The sequence below is a fragment of the Hemiscyllium ocellatum genome, chromosome 21 (assembly GCF_020745735.1).
Source record: "Hemiscyllium ocellatum isolate sHemOce1 chromosome 21, sHemOce1.pat.X.cur, whole genome shotgun sequence".
NCBI classification, from domain to species: Eukaryota; Metazoa; Chordata; class Chondrichthyes; order Orectolobiformes; family Hemiscylliidae; genus Hemiscyllium; species Hemiscyllium ocellatum.
In genome coordinates, this window is record NC_083421.1 from 62,084,704 (window position 1) to 62,103,067 (window position 18,364).

General features: G+C 43.1%; 1 protein-coding gene across 3 annotated transcripts in view; it reads left to right on the forward strand.

Annotated features, from left to right (window-relative positions):
• Positions 1 to 1,479: 1,479 nt before the first annotated feature.
• Positions 1,480 to 18,364, forward strand: part of LOC132825933 (tyrosine-protein kinase ABL1-like) — a 245,649-nt gene continuing 228,764 nt past the window's right edge. For all 3 annotated transcript variants that reach the window (XR_009645828.1, XR_009645829.1, XM_060841584.1), the window contains exon 1: positions 1,480 to 2,273. Coding sequence is in view for 1 of the 3 variants with exons in the window: in XM_060841584.1 (XP_060697567.1) it covers positions 2,141 to 2,273 (133 nt within the window). In the remaining 2 variants the exon portion in view is untranslated. The remainder of the gene's footprint in view (positions 2,274 to 18,364) is intronic.

The window sequence follows — 18,364 nt, forward strand, 5'->3', positions numbered from 1 at the left end:
CTCTTCCCCTCCCCCACTCTGACCCTGTTCCCTTTCCCCTCTCTTTCCCCTCCCCCATTCTGACCCTGTTCCCCTTCCCCTCTCTTTCCCCTCCCCCACTCTGACCCTGTTCCCCTCCCCCACTCTGACCCTGTTCCCCTTCCCCTCTCTTTCCCCTCCCCCACTCTGACCCTGTTCCCCTCCCCCACTCTCTTTCCCCTCCCCCACTCTGACTCTGTTCCCCTTCCCCACTCTGACCCTGTTCCCTTCCCCCACTCTAACCGTGTTCCCCTCCCCCACTCTGACCCCTGCTCCCCTCCCCCACTCTCTATTCCCTCCCTCACTCTGACCCCTGCTCCCCTCCCCCTCTCTCTATTCCTTCCCCCACTCTGACCCCTGCTCCCCTCCTCCACTCTGACCCCTGCTCCCCTCCCCCACTCTGACCCCTGCTCCCCTCCCCCACTCTGACCCCTGCTCCCCTCCTCCACTCTGACCCCTGCTCCCCTCCCCCACTCTGACCCCTGTTCCCCTTCCCCTCTTTTTCCCTTCCCCCACTCTGACCGCTGTTCCCCTCCCCCACTCTGACCCCTGTTCCCCTTCCCCTCTCATTCCCTTCCCCCACTCTGACCCCTGTTCCCTTCCCCCACTCTGACCCCTGTTCCCCTTCCCCTCTCTTTCCCTTCCCCCACTCTGACCGCTGTTGCCCTCCCCCACTCTGACCCCTGTTCCCCTCCCTCACTCTGACCCCTGTTCCCCTTCCCCTCTTTTTCCCCTCCCCCACTCTGACCCCTGTTCCCCTTCCCCTCTTTTTCCCCTCCCCCACTCTGACCCCTGTTCCCCTCCCCCACTCTGACCCCTGTTCCCCTTCCCCTCTCTTTCCCTTCCCCCACTCTGACCCCTGTTCCCTTCCCCCACTCTGACCCCTGTTCCCATTCCCCTCTCTTTCCCTTCCCCCACTCTGACCGCTGTTGCCCTCCCCCACTCTGACCCCTGTTCCCCTTCCCCTCTTTTCCCCCTCCCCCACTCTGACCCCTGTTCCCCTTCCCCTCTTTTCCCCCTCCCCCACTCTGACCCCTGTTCCCCTTCCCCTCTCATTCCCTTCCCCCACTCTGACCCCTGTTCCCTTCCCCCACTCTGACCCCTGTTCCCCTTCCCCTCTCTTTCCCTTCCCCCACTCTGACCGCTGTTGCCCTCCCCCACTCTGACCCCTGTTCCCCTCCCTCACTCTGACCCCTGTTCCCCTTCCCCTCTTTTTCCCCTCCCCCACTCTGACCCCTGTTCCCCTCCCCCAATCTGACCCCTGTTCCCCTTCCCCTCTTTTTCCCCTCCCCCACTCTGACCCCTGTTCCCCTCCCCCACTCTCTTTCCCCTCCCCCACTCTCTTTCCCCTCCCCCACATCAGTCCTCCCCCTCCCCCCGATGCCTTGTGGCCCCGCCGTCCTGGCCCAACGCGCTGACGTCAGACGCACGGTGCGTGGCCTCATTCCGCTTGCCCCGAACATGGCGGGCGCCTCCGGCTAAGGGAGAGCGGGAGCGACGGAGCGGCGGCGGCTTGTAGCTTCGGCCTCCTGCGTGTCCCCGCCCACCCAACACATCCCCCGGTGGGGTGGGTGGGGGGGAAAGTGAAGAAAAATATGAGTGAGGGGGGTTTGACGGGAACGGACTTGTCCCGGAACAGCGCCCCGTGAGGGAAGCCGGAGGGTCATCCCCTCCCCCCACGCCCCCAGAGCTGGGAACTTTGACCCCCCAACCCCTAGCTGACCCCAGCCTTTAAACCCTGTTTGTCCCACACTGAGACACCCCTCTCTGTGCCTTTCACCCCCCCTTCCTTTCCTGACCTCTAGGTTTTGACCCATCTTCCCTGACCCCTAGTCTGTCACCCCTCCCTCCATATGTTCTTTTCCTTGGCTCCTCTCCTGTGTCCCCCTTCGTGATCCTTCTCTGCTCCCCAGTTTATGAACCCCTTTACCCCCCTTCTCTGATTTCTAACTTTCTGTCCCCCCCCCCCCCCTTTTCACATTTCCGCCTGATCCCAGAGTGTCTCCTTTCGTGGACACTCTCTCTTCTCACCCCTTCCTCCTCCTCTTACCCATCACTTGTAAAAGAGTATATATTTTTTGTACTTTTTTAATTATTGTTTGGACCTGGAGTGGATTAATTTATGGGGCAACAACCAGGCAAAGTTCTTGCGGACCAAAGAAGGCCGACACTGCCTGCGCTGCACTTTATCAAAGGGGGGAAGCGAGAGGCAGCCAAACATGGAGCTCAGCATTTCAATGTGTTTGTGGAGCACGGTAAGGAGATATCTGATAATTGGATGCACTTGTTTGTTGACGGCAACCATCCACTTTGTCAAGCAAAGTATAAACATTCCAGGCTAGTAAAATCAATCAATCCAAAATATAAGAAAGGGGATTAGGGTTATATGCCAGAAATGGAAATGATCAACATAGCACATGTGTTCTAAGTTTTTACTAGAATTTTGTGACCTCTGTTTGATGTTTTTGGTGACCACTGCATATGATTTCATCCACTTTTCTTTTGAAAATTGTAAACTTGTGCCATTGATTGTAACTAGTGTGGTGGCTGTTCGTTTTTAAAACGCTGTTGTATTTCTAAGCCTGTTGCTGCTGCAGTTTATTGGATGAGTGGAAGAGCTCAGGTACTTCAGTCACCAGGTTTGAGTTCAGTGTACTTGAAATTCTTTACTCACTACTGTTAGAGAATTTTCAATTGCACAGTTATTTCAAAGCATTATAGAGAAGCAATCTGAGAGGTCCATCAGTGAGTGGCATTGTTTTTGAGATACAGGTGCATATAGGGGAAATGGCATATTCAAGAAACAGTGAAGCTGAATCTAGAGAGAGTACTTTCAGGAGAAAAAATACATCCTCTTTGTATAATTTGAAAACATGGGCAGGAACTCTTTAATTTAGTCACTTGTGTTTTTCGCCAAGGGAGTTGAACCATGATTTTCACTTAGAGTAATCAGTGCATCAAATTACATACATTGAATTGCTTATGTGCAGTAGATTGTATCAATGCTGGTGTTTATGCTTCACAGTAGTCTACGTCCATCCTACTTACACTCACACTATCACACATTCTTCTGTTCCTTTCTCCTATATGCACTTTTCTTACTACTACTTAAATGCATCTAAACTTTCTGTGCAACAGTGAGTTCTACATTCTAACTGTTCTCTCGATGAAGAGGTTTCTTTTTAATTTTCCATCAAATTTATGTGTAGCTGTTGTACATTTATCGCCGAGATGTCACAAGTGACAATGTCGTCTCTGTGTCTCCTATCGATTGCTTTCATACGGTTAAATGCCTCAATCAAGTCACCCCTCACCTGCTACTCTTGGATTACTCAACCACCTTAGTTAGCTGGACATTCTGGAATGAGCATATTTAATGATGCACAGCAGTTAGGACTGGTTCCTTGCTGGTGACTTTGAATCTACTTTCCAGATGGATTTGAAACATTGACGACCACATGGATGACTGGAAGATTCTGAACACATCTGTGTTAGATGTGAATTAAATATGACAGTCAATCTGTCTGCTATTTGTGGTGTACTACAGCGAAGTGACAATGGCCAGATTCTTACTGTCTTATCAGTGTTCTTTCTATTTAATGATTTTAGTTGAGGGCATAATGTTGACCAGGTCACAAAGGAGAACTTTGCTGCCCTTCTTCAGAACATTGATATGTGTTCTTTTACATCTCAATGATTAATAGCTCAGCCAGAAGACAGCACCTCCAACAGTGCAGTACTCAGTACCATCTGTGAGCCTATGTTTTTGTCTGAATTGCTGACTGAGAGAAAATGTAATAACTTATGGTAACAATTGCATTATAATATTCAAATTATAATCCAAGGGTTAATGAATTGGAGCTGAAAATGTGTTGCTGGAAAAGCGCAGCAGGCTAGGCAGCATCCAAGGAACAGGAGATTCGACGTTTCAGGCATAAGCCCTTCTTCAGGAATGAGGAAAGTGTGTCCAGCAGGCTAAGGTAAAAGGTAGGGAGGAGGGACTTGGGGGAGGGGCGATGGAGATGCGATAGGTGGAAGGAGGTCAAGGTGAGGGTGATAGGCCAGAGTGGGGTGGGGGTGGAGAGGTCAGGTAGAAGACTGCAGGTTAGGAAGGCGGTGCTGAGTTCGATGGATTTGACTGAGACAAGGTGGGGGGAGGGGAAATGAGGAAACTGGAGAAATCTGAGATCATCCCTTGTGGTTGGAGGGTTCCTAGGCGGAGGATGAGGCGCTCTTCTTCCAACCGTCATGTTGCTATGGTCTGGCGATGGAGGAGTCCAAGGACCTGCATATACTTGGTGGAGTGGGAGGGAGAGTTGAAGTGTTGAGCCACGGGGTGGTTGGGTTGGTTGGTCCCGGTGTCCCAGAGGTGTTCCCTGAAACGTTCCACAAGTAGGCGGCCTGTCTCCCCAATAGAGAGGAGGCCACATCTGGTGCAGCGGATGCAGTAAATGATGTGTGTGGAGGTACAGGTGAATTTGTGGCAGATATGGAAGGATCCCTTGGGGCCTTGGAGAGAAGTAAGGGGGGAGGTGTGGGCGCAAGTTTTGCATTTCTTGCGGTTGCAGGGTAAGGTGCCAGGAGTGGAGGTTGGGTTGGTGGGGGGTGTGGACCTGATGAGGGAGTCACGGAGGGAGTGGTCTTTTCGGAACGCTGATAGGGGAGTGGAGGGAAATATATTCCTGGTGGCGGAAATGACGGCGGATGATACGCTGTATGTGGAGGTTGGTGGGGTGGTAGGTGAGAACCAGTAGGGTTCTGTCCTGATGGTGGTTGGAGGGGCGGGGCTCAAGGGCGGAGGAGTGGGAAGTGGAGGGTATGCGGTGGAGGGCATCGTCGATCACATCTGGGGGGAATCTGCAGTCCTTGAAGAAGGAGGCCATCTGGGCTGTACGGTATTGGAACTGGTCCTCCTGGGAGCAGATGCGGCGGAGACGAAGGAATTGGGAATATGGGATGGCGTTTTTACAGGGGGCAGGGTGGGAGGAGGTGTAGTCTAGGTAGCTGTGGGAGTCGGTCGGTTTCCAGTAGATGTCCATGTTGATTCGGTCGCAGCTCTGATCTCCAGCATCTGCAGACATCACTTTCTCCCCATTAATGAATTGGAGCCCTATGTTCAAATCCTACTACCAAGCCACCACGGCATCTGAGGAATTTAAAATTACTTAATTGACTAAATCTGGAATTGAAGAAGTGATCATATCAGTAATGATGTCCATGAATTACCGTAGAGACATAAAGATGTACAGCACGGAAACGGACCCTTCAGTCCAACTTGTCCATGCCGACCAGCTATCCCAACCCAATCTAGTCCCATCTGCCAGCACCTGGTCCATATCCCTCCAAACCCTTCCTATTCATATACCCATCCAGCTGCCTTTTAAATGTTGCAATTGTATTAGCCTCCACCACTTCCTCTGGCCGCTCATTCTATACACGTACCACCCTCTGCATGAAAACATTGCCCTTAGATCTCTTTTATATCTTGCCCCTCTCATCCTAAACCTATGCCCTCTAGATCTGGACATCCCCACCCCAGGGAAAAAAAAACTTTGTCTATTTATCCTATTCATGCCCCTCATGATTTTATAAACCTCTATAAGGTCACCCCTCAGCCTCCGATGCTCCAGGGAAAGCAGTCCCAGCCTGTTCAGCCCCTCCTTCTAGCTCAAACCTTCCAACCTTGGCAACATCCTTGTAAATCTTTTCTGAATCCTTTCAAGTTTCACAACATCTTTCCGATAGGAAGGAAACCAGAATTGCACACCATATTCCAAAAGTGACCTAACCAATGTTCTGTACAGCTGCAACATGACCTCCTAACTCCTGTACTCAATACTCTGACCAATAAAGGAAAGCATACCAAACGCCTCCTTCACAATTCTATCTAATGTAAAAATTAATCTGGTTCACAAATATTCTTTAGGGAAGTAAATCCGTTATTTTTAAGCAGTTTGGCTAGTGAGGATGGATAATAAGTAATGACCATGTTAGCAACACTCCTGTGAATGAATAAAACTACCACCAGGGCTGAATACCAAATTGGCAGTGAAAGTCTTTTTGCAGAGTATCTGGTATGTTAAAGCATGTAAATATTGTTATTCTGGAGACACAGGAAGAACACATCCCATTCACTGCAACTGAAGTAGCTCGGGTACAAAACGGCAAGAGTTTAAAAACTCTGTTGCATGCACTGATTAATGCTATAGTTTAACCAACCTAAAAGCAGATACTGGGCATTTTAAAAAGAATGGAAGGATTCCTTGGACATTTTTAAAAGAACAAAATGCTGGAAAAACTCAGGCCTGGCAGCATCGTTGGATAGAGAAACACTTAATGTTTTGAGTCCAAATGACTACTACAGAAATGGACTTAAGAGTCATATTAGACTCAAAACACTTCGTCCTTTTTTTTCTCTCAGCTGATAGACCTGAGTGCTCCAGCACTTTTTGGTTTTATTATCAGGTTGGTTTTCTGCTGTTTGCCCCATTGGGATAATCAGGATAGAGCAACCCACTTCATTGGCATCCCCTCCATGAACTTAAACGTTCATTTCTTCCACCAAAGTCACACTACTGCAAGTGACAACGTATATGATGCATATAATGTGGACTGTGATTTTTGCTGATAAACTGAAGTTAACAAAAGGAAACTGATTAACAGGAATAGAAAAAGGTGACAGTGCTTCTTTAACTTCGAAAATTGTCAAATCAGTTTACAAAGTTAAAATTCAAGATTGAAGTGTTGTTAGTATGTAATATAAATGTGAGTCAAAATGTACAGTTTTCTGACTATCTTTATTATAGGTGTTTGTAGACCATGTGGTAGCTTCGTAATATTCCATTTGCATTACTTACAATGGTTTTCTTGAAGCTGTTTCTATTAGCACATTGTTGATTGCGTAAAATTTCTTTCAATGTCTCCTGTGGGCAGGTGATTGTGTGCAGTGCTTTCATTGTGCAAATTTAAATCAGAACAAATATACTTCTGCTGAATGGTGATGCAATCTCTATAAATTGTTTAAAAAATCAAATAGTAAGCATGAAAGAAGTGTGTTACTTATGCCCAAATTTTATGTCTTCTATTTTAAAAAAAACAGATAAAAGTGAAAGAAAACTGGCTGTTGTGGTGAGAGAAGATAATTCTTTGTAACGGAATGTCATTTGGAGCCAGCGTTCTAGCTCGTACTGAAATTGTGAATGTTCTCTCCAACGCCTCCAAGCATCCCAGTGGCAATCAGTGTCTAAAGTGTTCAGTCACTTTGGTTGTCCCTCAACTCTCAACTAATATTGAACAGCTGGAAAATGAAACATCACAAAGTAGATTTTGCAATTTGGCTTTAAAAATTGCATTTATATGGTTCTTTTCTTATCCGTTGGCTGCTTCAAAGCTTTTGCAACCAACAGAACATTTAATTACAATCGCTATTACCATGCAGGAATTGCAGCAACTAATTTGCATACGGTGCATTCCCACAAACAGCAATGTGATAATGACCAGATAATCTGCTTTTCCAGGATGAGGGATGAGTATTATCTAAACATAAAAGAACCAAGGAATTTATTTATTGACAAAGCATTTCCTTCACCAAACTTGGCTGATATGTTCATTAAATGTCTCATCTGAAAGACAGCATCTGACACCTCAGTGCTCCTTCAGTGTTGCACTAGAATGAGGCTGGGTTTTTTCCCTGGTTTAGATGAGAGGGGAAAGATATAAAAGGGACCTAAGGGGCAACTTTTTCACGCAAAAGGTGGTGCGTGTATGGAATGAGCTGCCAGAGGAAGTGATAGAGGCTGGTACAACTACAATATTTAAAAGGCACCTGGATGGGTACATGAATAGGAAGGGTTCAGAGTGATATGGGACAAGTGCTGGCAAATGGGATTAGATTAATTTCGAATATTTGGTTGGCATGGGTGAGTTGGACTGAAGTATCTGTTTCTGTGGTATACATCTCTATGATTATCAACTTAGTCACCTCACAATTATGCTCGTGTTATATCCACTTGATAGTCTTTTACTAACTCTGGATGCTGTAAGTAATCCTCATTTTCCAGTTATGAGAGACCAGAGAAGCAGGGGGAGGCCAAATAGATGTTTAGATAGGTTCTTTTTATTCGCTTTATTTTCACTGGCAAAAGGGTGAATTACTAGAAACAAAAACATAAATTGCTGGAAAAGTTTAGCAAGCCTGGCAGCATCTGTAGAAAGAAATCCGCATTAATGTTTTGGGTTTTTTTGATTAGATTAGACTTACAGTGTGGAAACAGGCCCTTCGGCCCAACAAGTCCACACCAACCCGCCGAAGCGCAACCCACCCATACCCCTACATTTACCCCTTACCTAACACTATGGGCAATTTAGCATGGCCAATTCATCTGACCCGCACATCTTTGGACTGTGGGAGGAAACCGGAGCACCCGGAGGAAACCCATGCAGACACGGGGAGAACGTGCAAACTCCACACAGTCTGTCGCCTGAGTTGGGAATTGAACCCGGGTCTCAGGCGCTGAGAGGCAGCAGTGCTAACCACTGTGCCACCGTGACGCTTCCTCAGAACTTCTGGATTACCAGTTTGACAAAGAATCCGAGGCAACATGGTACAATGTTTCTTGCACAGGGAATGAGTAATGCACTGCATCAGACCATGATAGATGTGACAGACTCAGTAGTAGCTTTTAAAAGGTAGTTAGATAGATACTTGAAAGGGGAAAAGTTTTGGGATGTGGTGAAAGAGTGAAAAAGTGGGACTGAATTGGATTACATATGAAGTCAGAATAGGATGAGCGCTGATATCCAATTGAGGCGTTTTGCTGTTTTGTACGCTGTTTCGTACAATGCATGGTGTTGCAAAGTTGATGAATATGATCCATTATCAGGTGTCGAGGCTTGTCTGAAAAATGCTTGCTTTTTTAAAAAACAAATGTAGTTCCAAAAAGGTGAAATAGCAGCTGGTTCCTTGAGTCAAATCCCAGATTTGGGTGTTTGGCTCGATTTCTAGTATCCTGACAGATACAAATGAGTTTTTTTTTTCTGGTGTTCCTTTCACAGTATTATCAACGGAAGCAGGGTTAGTATACGATGTTCCATTCTGGTATGTCCTTAGTACAACAGGACCACAGAACTCTGGCCCTGAGCATAACACTTGTTGATAAGAAACAGTGAGAACTACATTTTGGCTTACACTTCCGTTAGTAAAAGTGCAAGTTTCAGTTTTAGTCCTGAAAATAGTAAAGTATTGGCAGAGAAAATCTTTTTCAGTTCATTCAGCCCTGTCCTTCCACAAGTATTTTATTGAGGACGATACATTGACCATGTGCTGTCTGCAGGGAAATGTTTAATAAATACTAACTGATGAGCAAAGGTAATCCATCAAACCTTCAAAATGTTCATCCTTCAGAGTCATGATTCAATTTAAGTTTCTTGCCTTTCTTTCCCCACCCCAAAATAAATACTTATCTTTTATGACTTTGGCATGCTCAATGATGAGCAGCCACTTTGTCTTGTATGGTGTTTAATTAGCTTGCTATGTGCCTGCACTGAGACTCTAAACCTAGGTTAAGATAATTGTCCCCAAGATAATTATCCTTTGTTTGAAAGTTTTTCACTTATAAAAAGGATTGGCTTTTAATATCTGGATGGATACTTCCCTCCCACAATTCCTGGATCAAAAGAGAAAAAAAACCTGAAAATGTGTTGCTGGAAAAGCGCAGCAGGTTAGGCAGCATCCAACGAACAGGAAATTCGACGTTTCGGGCACAAGCCCTTCATCAGGAATCCTGATGAAGGGCTTTTGCCCGAAACGTCGAATTTCCTGTTCCTTGGGTGCTGCCTGACCTGCTGCACTTTTCCAGCAACACATTTTCAGCTCTGATCTCCAGCATCTGCAGACCTCACTTTCTCCTCAAAAGAAAAAGAGTCTAATAAAATTTAATTCCTTATCAAATTTGCCACGGGCCCTTGATGCAGAATGAAACTGGGTCCGATCTGCCAAAGTGTCCAACTTAAGGCAGGTGCCTGTTGTCTATGATATAACTAAGCACCTGGTCTGTCAGTTTCTGCTGTAACTACAACTTCAAATGCCCACGACAGAATTTGCTGAGAAAACATCACTTCACAAGACCCAACAGAGACACAACCTAATGCAAAAAATACCTCCTGACAGGACCTGCACAGATAATGCTAATGGTGGAAAAAGGGCTCTGTTCCCTTGTGTCTTCTGTTGAATCAAATGAAAACCATGTGCCAGATTGCCAGTAAATGTCTCTTACCCTATAATACTGAGAGTTTGCAGAATGTGAATAGAATCATAGAGATGTACAGCACTGAAACAGCCCATGCCAGCCAGATATCCTAACCTAATCTAGTCCTGTTGCCAGCACTTGGCCCATATCCCTCCAAACCCTTCCTATTCATATACCATCCAGCCTCCATCACTTCTTCTGGCAGTTCATTCCATACACGCACCACTCTCTGTGTGCAAAAATTGCCCCCCAGGTTCCTTTTATATCTTTCCCGTCTCACCCTAAACCTATGCCCTCAAGTTTTGAACTCCCCTACCTTGGGGAAAAGATTCTTGTCTATTTATCCTATCTATTCCCCTCATGATTTTATAAACTTTTAAGGTCACCCCTCAGCCTTCAACATACCAGAGAAAACAGACCCAGCCTATTCAACCTCTCCCTATAGCTCAAATCCTCCAACCCTGGCAACATCCTTGTAAATCTTTTCTGAACTCTTTCAAGTTTCACAACATCCTTCCGATAGGTAGAAGACCAGAATTGAATGTAATATTCCAAACATGTCCTTAGCAAAGTCCTGTACAGAGACAACATGACTTTCCAACTCCAAGACTCAATACTCTGATCAATAAAGGAAAGCATACCAAACAACAAGGATACTCCCAATTTTCATGCCCCAGTTTTCCAAATTCATTTGAGTATGAAATCAGAATTGTGGCAAATGTGTCGTATTATTATTGCACCCCTAACTTTGTTCACTTTTGTAGGTGGCTTCCATTAGGTTTGTCGTTCTTCAAGCTAACGTGTTATACAGCGTTACTGGTTCAGATTGCTTCGGTATGAGTAATTTCTGTCAACTGAGTGTGTGAATCCTTTGTAGGAATGGCTAATCAATACAAAATCTTTATATCAGCTGTTGAAAATATGAAACAGTTACTAATGTGAAAATTTCACAAATTACTTGTTTTACTTTTGGATTTAAAAAGAAACATTGTTTATTTTTGTAATTCTTTGGCAAATGTCTCCTCACAATTTTATTTTAATATAAAGCGAGAGGTCCTCTAGTTCCTCAGACTGTATTCATCACCACATAGAACTGCCTTTGAATATTGTCACTTCCACGTTCTTCTTTAAGCACTTGCATTGAAATTCCAGACTAGATTGTATACTCGACTTCCGTACCACAGTATAAAATCTACACTACTGAAACAGGCCATTTTGCTTAACAGATCCATGCTGCTGTCATATTACACTCATGTCTGCTCCTGTTCTCCTCATCTGACCCTAACCATCAATCTTTTCTTCCTTTCTCCCTGGTGTTTATCTAGTTTTTCACAAAATACATTTATCCTATTCACCTCGTTACTTTGTGCTAGCGTCTGACATTCTCACGTCTCTTTGGTCAGGAAATTTCTCCTGAATTGTTGATTAGATTTATTAGATACATTCAGAGCAATATTTCAAAGTGCTCAGCAAAAGTATATGCCAGTGCAAAAGAAGAACTGTAGAAAATGGGGTAATTTGCCATGGATGTCTCAGGAAATAAGAGAGGCAATCTAATTGAAAGAGAAGGCACACAAAGTCGCCAAGATCAATGGGAAACTGGAAAATTGGGAAGGCTTTAAAGGTCAACAGAAAGCCACAAAGAGCTATAAAGAAAAGTAAGAAAGATTATGAGAAAAAAAACTAGCTCAGAATTTAAAGACAGACAGCAAAAGTTTCTGTAAATATATAAAACAAAAAAAAGGGGTGGCCAAAGTAAATATTGGGCCTTTAGATGATGAGAAGTTGAATTTAGTAACGGGATATGAGGGAATGGCTGAGGCATTTAATAGGCATTTTGTGTTGGTTTTCACAGTAGAGGACGCTAATAAACTGCCAGTAATTGCCAAAGAGACAAAGGTAGTTGAGGACCTGGAAGCAATCATTACCATGAAAGAAGTAGTGTTGGGCAAGCTAATCGAGCTAAGGATAGACCAGTCTTCTGGCCCTGATGGAATGCATCCCAGGGCAATAAGAGATGGCGGGAGAAATAGCAAATGCACTTGTAATTTTCCAAAATTTGCTGGACTCTGGAGCAGTTCCAGCAGATTGGAAAGCAGCAAATATGATGCCACTGTTTAAAAAGGGTGGTAGACAAAGGATGGTGGTAGACCATCTTTAAAAAGGGTGGTAGACCAGTTAGCTTAATGTCTGTAGTGGGAATAATACTTGAGTCTATTATCAAGGATGAAATAGCAAGGCATCCAAATAGAAATTGTCTCATGGGCAGACCGCAGCAGGGCGGGTCATGCTTAACTAATCTTTTGGAATTCTATGAAGACATTACGAACATGGTGTTCAATGGGGACCCAGTAATATGGTGTATCTAGATTTCCAAAAGGCATTCAGCAAGGAGCTGCACAAAAGATTGCATATTTTAAAGATGAAAAGCGTTCTGGGCAATGTATTAGCATGGATAGAGGATTGGTTAACCAACAGGCAGCTAAGAACAGGAATAAATAGGTGCTTTTCTGGTTGGTGATCAGTGACTAGTGGTTTGCTTCAGGGATCAGTGTTGGGACCACAATTGTAGATGATTCAGAGTTGGGAACCACGTGTAGTGTGTCAAAGTTTGCAGATGACACTGAGATGAGTGGCAGAGCAAAATGTGCAGAGGACTGTGAAACTTTGCAAAGGGACAGATGGTTTGTGGGTAGGCAAAGGTCTGGCAGATGGACTACAATTTTGGTAGGAATAAATGTAAAAAGAGCTGTTACTGGAATGGTAAGAAATTGCAGCAGGTTGTTGTGCAGAGGGACCTGAGTGTCCTTGTGCATGAATCACAGAAGTTGGTCTGTAGGTACAACAATAATTAAGACAGCAAATGGAATTTTGCCCTTCATTGTTAAAGGGATTGAGTTCAAAAACAGGGAAGTTAAGCTGTACTTGTATATGGTGCAGGTGAGGGCACACCTGGAGTACTGCATGCAGTTTTGGTCTCGTTGAGAAAAGATCTTCTAACACTAGAAGGGGTGTAGAGGAGGTTCACTAGGTTGATTCTGTAGTTGAGAGGGTTGGTATGAGGAGAGACTGAGTAGACTGGAATTATATTAAGAACAAGGGGGTATCTTAGAATTAGATTAGAATCCGGCCCTTCGCCCCAACAAGTCTACATCAACCCTTCGAAGAGTTACCCACCCAGACCCATTCTCCTATGTTGTATTTACCGCTGACTAATGCACCTAACCTACACATCCCTGAATACCGTGGGCAGTTTAGCATGGCCAGTTCACCTAACCTGCACATCTTTGGATTGTGCGAGGAAACCAGAGCACCCGGAGGAAACCTACGCAGACAAGGATAGAGTGTGCAAACTCCACACAGACAGTCACCCAAGGTTGGAATTGAACCTGGGTCCCTGGTGCTGTGAGGCAGCAGTGCTAATCACTGAGCCACGGTGCCACCTTCATCTTCTAGGAACATATAAAATTATGAAGGGAATAGATAATATAGAAATAGAGAGGATGGTTCCACTGGTGGGGGAAACTAGGACAAGACGGTATAACCGCAAAAAATTAGGGGGAGTAGAAGGTTGTGAATCTATGCCCAGTGAAGTGGTTGAGGCTTCCTCGGTGAATGTTTATAAAGCTTAGGTAATTTTTTGAACAAGAAAGGAATTAAGGGTTATGGTGAGAGGTAAGTGACGCTGAGTCCATGAACAGATCAGCCATGATCTTATTGAATGAGGGAGCAGGCTCAAAGGGCCAGACAGCCTACTCTTGCTCCTAGTGCTTTTGTTCTTGTATTCTTTCAATATTTTAATATCAATATTTATAACTTTTGGTCTCAAGTCGGAGTATCTTTTCTGAGCCTTAACGTATCACATCTTTCATAATTTTAAAGACCATGATGAGGTTTTTGTAGTCTTATCTGGGGCATAGAGCTCCTTTCCTGCTGGGTAAACCCTCTTGAGTTTTGAAATCATTTTTATGAATGTTTCTGCATTTCTTTGCTTCTGTATTTTTATAGAAATGTAGTCCAGAACTGAGTGCAGTGCTCCAAGTGCGGTCTAACCAAGAGCATGAACTGTTGGTGCTTGAGGTGTGAATGCTTTGAGCTGAGTCCAGCTGACATCTTGACAGTTTTGTAAAGGATGTCCACATCTAACAGTTGCTTGCATACATGATCCAGATGTTTCTGACCTTGAGTACATTGCCATCAAGTCCAAAACCCTTTACTCGTCGCCTTGCACTTTTTAAAATTGATTCATGGGTTGTGGGCGTCGTTGGTGAGGCCTGTATTTATTGCCCATCCCTAATTGTTCAGTGGGCGGATAAGAGTCAACTACATTGCTGTGGGTTTGGAGTCACATGTAGGCCAGACCAGGTAAAGATGGCAGATTTTCCTTCCCTGAAAGACATTAGTAAAACAGATGAATTTTTCCGACAGTTGGTAATGGTTTCATGGTTATTGGGCTCTTAATTCCACATTTTCTGGTTGAATTCAAATTCTACCATCTGCCTTGGCAGGATTTGAACATGGGCCACCAGGACATTGCCTGGATGTCTAGATTATTAGGTCTAGTGATGATACCTCTCGGCCATCGTCTGCCCCAAAGTAAATGCTCCACCAAAAACAGATTTGCTGAATCTAAAATCACAAGCATGAGCAAGATAATTTAAGTGGTTCTTTTGCAAATTTGTGATTACTCTTTTACAACAGTGTGTTTTAAACGCCTGCAGTTTGATTATTTGAGGAATCTGTAGATCTTTAACTGGTGTTCTTTTAACCACATTCTTTCTCTTGCTCCCCCCACAAATACTTTTTTTTTGTAAGTAATGAACAGCGGATCAATTCCAAAATATGTGGATGACATTTACCAGGCCACTGTACTATGCATTTCCTGGTCACGTTAACTGAATAAGATGCTGAAGCTATTTAGGAAAGCTGAATGGAGTTGATACTCGTTATCAGTATGGTGAAGAGTAAATTAGATTTTGAGCATTTTACTTTGGACTCTGCCAGTTTTTATTCGTTTCACGACATTTTAAAAGAGCTATTTTGTTAATATCCAAAGTGTGTTCATATCAGAATAATTATTGTTTCATGTTTATTAGTTTGTAGCTTTTTTTTAGGAAAAGCTCTAGGACCAAAGAACAGAAATGTGCATGAATTAACATCAAACCAGCCAAATGTTAGAACTGAGCATTTAAGACTTCAGTACATGCCAATCACTTTAAATCCCGAGTCACAAATCTGCAGGCTGGGATGTGAGTTTTCAATAATCTTGAAACAGATTAATAACATCTTTCTTAAAGGAAGTATACGATGCAACTAGGTATCCATGGACTGTATAACCATTAGGCACTGAAAGGGTCCATTCAGCCAGTGATACATATCCTAGGTCATGGAAGTGCTATCCAATTCGTCCCATTTGGCTGAACTTTCCTGATTCCCTCTGCAGATATTTTCCAGACAGCATCTCTATCTTTTGCAGATCACGGTATAAAAGGTATTAATTATTTAATTGTTTGTGGGAAGATGATCAAATGAGATTGCATTACAATGTGGTATTTTCATTATTAATACTTGTGCATAGAAGATCTGCAATGGAAAGAGCTTGCTTCATGACCATTAGAAGTTGATTGCAGTGTGTGCTCAGGTCATTGAACATTATGTACTTGGATAACCGGGTGGAGCAGTTTTCAAACTTTAGCCAAGGTGCTCTTCTCGAGTTGGCATGTTTGAAATTGGAATTATGAGTTTTTTTCCATGTTACATACATATGTGATGCGGATGGTAGGTTTAGTTGTGCACCTAAAACATGTTCTCTGTGCGTGAAGTATAAAATAACCTGAAGCCCACTCAGTTGCTGGCATCATTGAGCTTTGAATAGTTAAACCATTCCTTTGTGAGTTGTAATATTTATTCCTTAAAATCTATCATTACAGCTTTCATTCCATCAATGCAGTTAGAATATGTATTTCGTTTAGGTTTTGTTAAAATGGCTTGGTGAAGGATTAAACTCTCTGAACTTTCTTTCACTGAAATCTTTAAAAAGAAAACACAAAATTGTTCTGGTAATCATGAGGTTTTTTTGGTAATTTTTAAGGCTTTTTATTCAATTTTTAAATAATTTAAATATACAAATTGATAGCTTTTTGTCAATGCATGGTTTTGTAATCTCTGGTTGCATTAGTAAATACCTAATTAGTAATAGAAAATAGGTTTGCTTTTCATGAGTTTATTTACTAACAAAAGTAGTGCTTTTCTCTGCTACAGCTGAAGCTTCTAAACAAAACAGAATGCAAACAAAGATGTAATGTAAGGTCAAAGCAGAAAATATTCAATTAAAGTATGAAGAGAATAGAAGTCAATGTTGCTGGTGTGGACCCTTCTTGAGAGTAGAAGAAGTTACAAATGAACAGCCTTTTATTAAATGGAAAGGGGAAAACACTTAGCTGTCCTTTACATGCTGTATCTTGTATGCACCCACATATACAGACATGTGTCACTTACGGCAGAATGTGTGCTGGCTGTGTGATGAAAGAAAAGGTGGTGAAATGCTGGGTTGTTACTCAGTTGCTGTTTATGGTTTTGTGGTTGTTGTAAGGACACATAATGAGATTTATCTTCAGGATTTGTGAATGGCTTTATGGTTTTAACCCACAACCTTCTCTGAACACCTCCGCTTTGTCAATTTATAATTGAGGTCTGCCCAAAGCTGAATAAGCAACATCGCGCCTCGGAATAATGCCTGTATTGGGCTCAGCTTTGCTAGTGTGCTACAGCTAACTCCACTGCCAGCATGTGCATATCTGCTATAGAAGGTTTAGTATTCATTACAAATGGATACCATTCTTAGCTCCCTCCCTTGTTGAAAAGGCTTGGGAAGAAATGGCCAGTTTTACTAAAATTAGCCAGTTTTCCCAATAGGCACTGAAGATAGGTTAAACAGAATAATTTACTTGTCTATAAAGTGTGGCACAGAAATAACCGTATGACTTACGTTTTGAAGATATGGGTATACTTTGAGAGAATTAAAAGAAGCAGAACTACCAGACACAGCACCAAGTATTCTCAATAAGGCAACAATATAACACTTGGTCGAACAACTCAATTAGCTCATTGCCTGGAGACAAAAACAAATTTGAATTTGGCCATCAGTTTAAATTAAATTCTGAGAAATATCCAATTCTGATCCAGTTTGAACTGAGTACATTGACAATCTTTAAAGCCAATGACACAATCTGCTGCTTTGGGAGTATAAGACTGGGGAAAATTGAACAGTTGAGAGGAGAACTGAGAAGCCCAGCATGTAAACAGACTGCCTGAAAAATAGCTCTCTTAAAAAGGTACCTTTTCGATCAGTAACCTCGAACGAAGAAATTCCTAAGAACAAAAAAAAGAAGAAACAGGAAGATTGGAGTAAAAGAACGAAAGCTGTCTGGTTTTGAGAGGAGATGTCTTGTTTTGTAAATCATAATTGGGAGGTTTATTGGACGAGTATTCTAGAAGGGAAGGTAATAGGTAAATAGTTGTTAATTATTCTCTATTATACTTTTAAGAAATAAAGTTGTTAATTTTTACTTTTAAGTAGTCCTTGGCCACTTAAAACCAGCAACACAGAAAAGATTTAAAATTAAGCAGGAGGATTTACCCTGTGTCATAATAGTTTGGGGGCTCGTCTGGGATTCAGGATGATACGCACTGGATTTAAAGTGCTGTATACAAAAGCTATCCATTCCCTCTTTAAACAGCCTAGCACTATAATTTGACCCTTGGTCCAACTAACTCTCTCTGGGTAGCCCATACTATGTGAAGAAAGCTAATAACTCCTCTACTACCCTTTTTGCCTTGATACTCTGTAATAGAATTGCCTCTGGAAATCTGGTAGGCACATCCATTATGTTTAACAAATACTGGTTCCCTCTTTTCTTTCTCGGGAGCGGTCCTACATAATCAATTATAACCCAAGTGAAAGGTTCTTCAAATGCGGGAATTAGCAACAAAAGTGCTGGTTTTATTACTGCCTGATGAACTCACGACTCGCTGAGTAAAGAATCTACCCCTAACATCTGTCCTATACCTACCACCCCTTAATTTAAAGCTATGACCCC